Here is a 4,271-nt window from a genome sequence, read left to right on the forward strand (position 1 = left end):
GATTTACCTTGTCGGTGCTTTTGTTTTTCGCCAGGAACTTGAAACAGTAGATAGACAAATAGCTTTATAACTTCCAAAGCTGTTATCGCGGTAGAATTCTTCATCTTCTGGAGTCATTTTTACTCCAAACTGCTTCTCTAATTTCGCTTGATAGTCGCTGTTTTTTATTCGAACATCGTATGCATTTTTAGTCATTCTTTCATTAAAATTTATTACTTTACTAATCCACGCATCCGTTTTCTTGTAGCCTACCTTGTATTGTTATCTTGTTTGCACAAATTTCTCAGAAGGTCATAGTCATTTTTGATTTTTTTTTGGATACCACGGGTCCACACTTTCATGGCTCTGGGTATACGTTCATTTCCACTCAATCTTTGCAAAGTTCAGTTGCAATTATTTTGCTTCTATCTACTAGTGTCAGTTGTTTCTGTCCTTTCTTTGTTTTGCATAGATTTAACATGCGACCGTGCATAAATTTAACATAGATTTAACATTCCATCGGGTAATTTACTCAACGTCTTTATTTCAGGTTGCTCATGGTAAACTATCCCATACAACGTTTTTCACAGAGTCACTTCGTGTATTAAGTGTAGGCTTATAACTAGTTTCAGACATCACTGTTGATTGTCTGTAACGACACGAAAAACCTAGCCTACAACATCAAAAACAAAGAATACAGTTGATTAATCAACTCAAAAATGGTTTTGAAATTAAAAAGTAAGTATTTTTCAATAAAAATTACACAGTTTTAGCTATAACTGTATAAAGCCATTATGTATCACTGTTTTCACGTCATATTCGATATCAGTGACCCTGAAACCGTAAAAAAAGACATATTACATGGCAGTGGCGTAGCCAAGGGGGGGGGGGGGGGGGGGTTGGGGGTTACAACCCCCCCTTTCGGCACGCGTGTAACGTCACGATGTTGAGAATGATGCTTTCAGTCTAAAAAAAAAATTGCCTAATTTTAAACAAAATTGCATTAAAAGATCAAGTTTTGCCAATACCAAACATCTCAGCCAGGAATTAGCAACAAGAAAACATAGAAACTTAGCTTTATTTCCGAAAAATGCCGAAGAAAACATGATCTTATCCTTTTGCTATGCCACCAGACACCACCATTTTACAGGAATATTCGTAACCACATTTTTGTTGAAAATGCTCTCAGAATGGACCAAATTCAAAGTAATTTTTCAAAATTTTCTGGGGTAGGCCCCCCAGACCCCCCGCCGCTGGGTCCTCAAAACCCCCCCTTTCAAAATTCCTGGCTACGCTACTGTTACATGGGTAGCCACTTTAAAGGGGCACTGCAACGAAAATATATAGCTTTTGTATTTATAGAGCTTTATGAGAAAAAGCGATTTGTAACAATAAAATTTTTTTGGGGTTTGTCATTAGCCCAAAAATCTAATAAAAGGGATATTGATTTAAAGGATTCTGATTGGTCAAAATCTTTGATGACGTACTTGGTTGTTCAGGCAGAATTCAGAACCACTAGTTTATATACAAATAAACTATAAACAAGTGGGCTACTTAATACAAAGAACAATTTTATACTTGAGTTTTACTCGTTGAGATGTTTTTTGTATGGCTCCCGGTTGTAGTAACGGAAGAAACGTGAAAGGGGTACACTTTCATCGTTCACCTCTGAATAATCAAGACAAGCTTAAGAAATGGATCTCTGCGATGAAACTCAAAAACCCACCAGTCAACAAGCACTGCCGTGTGTGCAGAGACCATTTTCTGGCCAGCGATTACCAGCGTGATCTACGGGCAGAGCTACAGGGCACCACATCTAAAGTTAGGAAGGGTTAAGACAGGGGTCACCAAACTTTTTTCTCTGAGGGCCGGATGCAAATTTTTAAGAGATATAGGCTACAATTATTTAGAATCTCCATTGACTTGAATTGAGCACAATTAATAACAAAGTTAGCCGTGGAATAGCAAAGTTGTGATAAAAATCGAAAGGTTGCTGGAAATTTCTTTTAACAATTTGAATATAAATACTGTCCCAAGCAAAACACTGGAGAGGTGGAAACTGTATTTACAAAAGAATTTTTATTAATAATACAATAACCAGCAAGATAACTTTCATTTTCATTAAAAATCATCAGGCAAATGGTCATCAATGGCTTCTTTGTATTCTTCGTACTGGCCATCTTCTTCAGGAAATCTGTTGCGGATTGCAAGGACTGCACAGGCAGGAATTACTTTACGTCTCTTTCAACCCAATTTTCCATATATCCAGAAGTTGAAGCTGCGATAAGCAACATATCTGTACAACCTGTAAAAGAAAATGTGATTTACTGAGAAGTGTAAAATCATCATTTTTTTTTCATTGCAACATTATCAGTAAATCACAATGTAGAAAAGCCCTAGGCTAGAACTTTAGAACATAGGGTAAGAATGGAAACCTTAGGATTTGAGACCCAGGCAAGGGTGCATGTACAGTGGTAGACTAACTCTGATCTCTTGATTTTTTACATTACCATAGGCTATGTGTAACTCACATATTTAAGAACAAAGTTCACCATTTGGGTTCTAAAACTGCTAAGTTTGGATAATATTTTACAACTATCTAAACTGACCTGTTTGAGATTGGATCTCGAAGATCCTCGCCGACCACATCCTTTAGTGCAGCCATAATTGCTTCTAAGACTTCTGTATCCAGGCACATCTTTTCAAAGCTGCCGACCTGGTTTATGCATTGGCGGGCTATTTCCGTTTTGGCTACCACGGCGTCAATCTCCTGGCAACATTCATTTTCCATCATTGTTGGCATGATGGCACAATTTCCACACCTACACCATTTCAAATTCTCCATCCGACTGCTGTCGGAGCTGGCACTGTCGGAGCTCGAATCCGAATCACAGTCATCTCTGTCAAGACGCTGTCTTTTTGGTTCAAACAAAAATCTTTTTCTGATTTCAGACATCTTTAAAGATTACGACTTGTGCAACGCTTCCAGTGTTAAGGTATGAAGCTACCAACTGAGTGAACAACCAACTACGTCATACGGCACATAGCGCCATTCGGTGGCTGATTTTCTTTTCGTTATATTTGCCAAACAAAAACGTTTATCAAAAAAAAATTTCGAAAAAGATAATACTCAAACACCAAAGAATCAACAAAAAAATTTTCATTTTTTATTTCAGGTCCCCTTTAACATTAGAAAATTCTGCCACTGCAATTGACTAGAATGCACCGCCAACCAATCATAAGCTGCGTTTTCCGTGCGTAAGCACTCCGACAAAACGTGTCGCTCGATCCATTACACACAAGTGATTGGGACCGTTTACATTGCGTTCGTATTTCGTGCGTTCGGTCTCAGACAATCGCAAGCGCTGTCGCAACGGATCCTAGGTCGCGTTTGCGTTTAGTCAGTCTAAAGTCTTTTTGTGGAAAAACACCGAGATAGGTTAGTTTTTTGTGAAGTATTGATAGAAAAATTACTTTTCATATCAGAAGTGACTTGTTGGGCAGATTTTGCTTAAGTTTAGACTTTTTGAAAGGGTTTTATTGTATTTTTAAGCAAGATAGATGCCTCTCAGTAGTGTTTTTCTTGGTTAAACTTAATTTATTTTTCATTCATCAAGGTTTAGGCCACCGTTTTGAACTTTAACCCTTTGCTTTTCAAAAGTTAACTGCTCAAAGGGGGGCCGTTTTTGGATGAAATTCAATCAGTTGTTACGTGTTATCCGCTGGTGCTATTTCAACAGAAATTGTACCGGTATGAAAAAAAATCATTTGTCTATAAGTTTGAAAAATCATTATTTCGAAATTTATATGTTAAACTTGATATTTCAATTTTTGCAAAGGTACCCAAAAACGACAATTTTGATTTATCTTGCCGCTGCTTAATTACCGTGCTAATCCGATTTCATGCAAAGTTCTGAATAACAAAGAGCTCCATCAACCGCACGAAGTGTGTGTGCGGTGTGCCGAATCATTGCATTGATAAAGATTTATGACTTGCGAGCAAATCTTATTGTAGGCTACTCATTGATTCTAAAATATTTACAATCAGAGTAATATTGTTACATGAATTTGGAAGAAAAAAAAACTGCGTTTGTTCTTTTACATTTTTGTCCTAAACTAATGCTTTCCAAAACTCATGGCTAGCTTCTAGTTTTAGGGAACCAAACTTCTCATAAGTAACACCTTAGCCTGCTTGAATAGCTGTTTACATCTTCGTTTGTGTATTTTAGGTCTACAATTGAGTTTGTGGTATGAATATTTTTAGTAGAGAGAAGACAATTGAACAAGTTGTT

The 4,271-nt window shown here is 37.1% G+C and overlaps 1 protein-coding gene across 1 annotated transcript; it reads right to left on the minus strand.

The window, feature by feature from the left end:
• Positions 1-2,223: 2,223 nt before the first annotated feature.
• On the minus strand, positions 2,224-2,935 carry LOC145768068 (uncharacterized). Its single transcript, XM_082579546.1, has 2 exons — positions 2,589-2,935; positions 2,224-2,284 (listed from the first exon to the last, which is right to left on the minus strand). The coding sequence occupies exons 1-2, from the start codon at positions 2,933-2,935 to the stop codon at positions 2,224-2,226; spliced, it is 408 nt and encodes a 135-aa protein (XP_082435672.1).
• Positions 2,936-4,271: the final 1,336 nt, after the last annotated feature.

The sequence above is a fragment of the Aplidium turbinatum genome, chromosome 1 (assembly GCF_918807975.1).
Source record: "Aplidium turbinatum chromosome 1, kaAplTurb1.1, whole genome shotgun sequence".
Classification (NCBI taxonomy): Eukaryota; Metazoa; Chordata; class Ascidiacea; order Aplousobranchia; family Polyclinidae; genus Aplidium; species Aplidium turbinatum.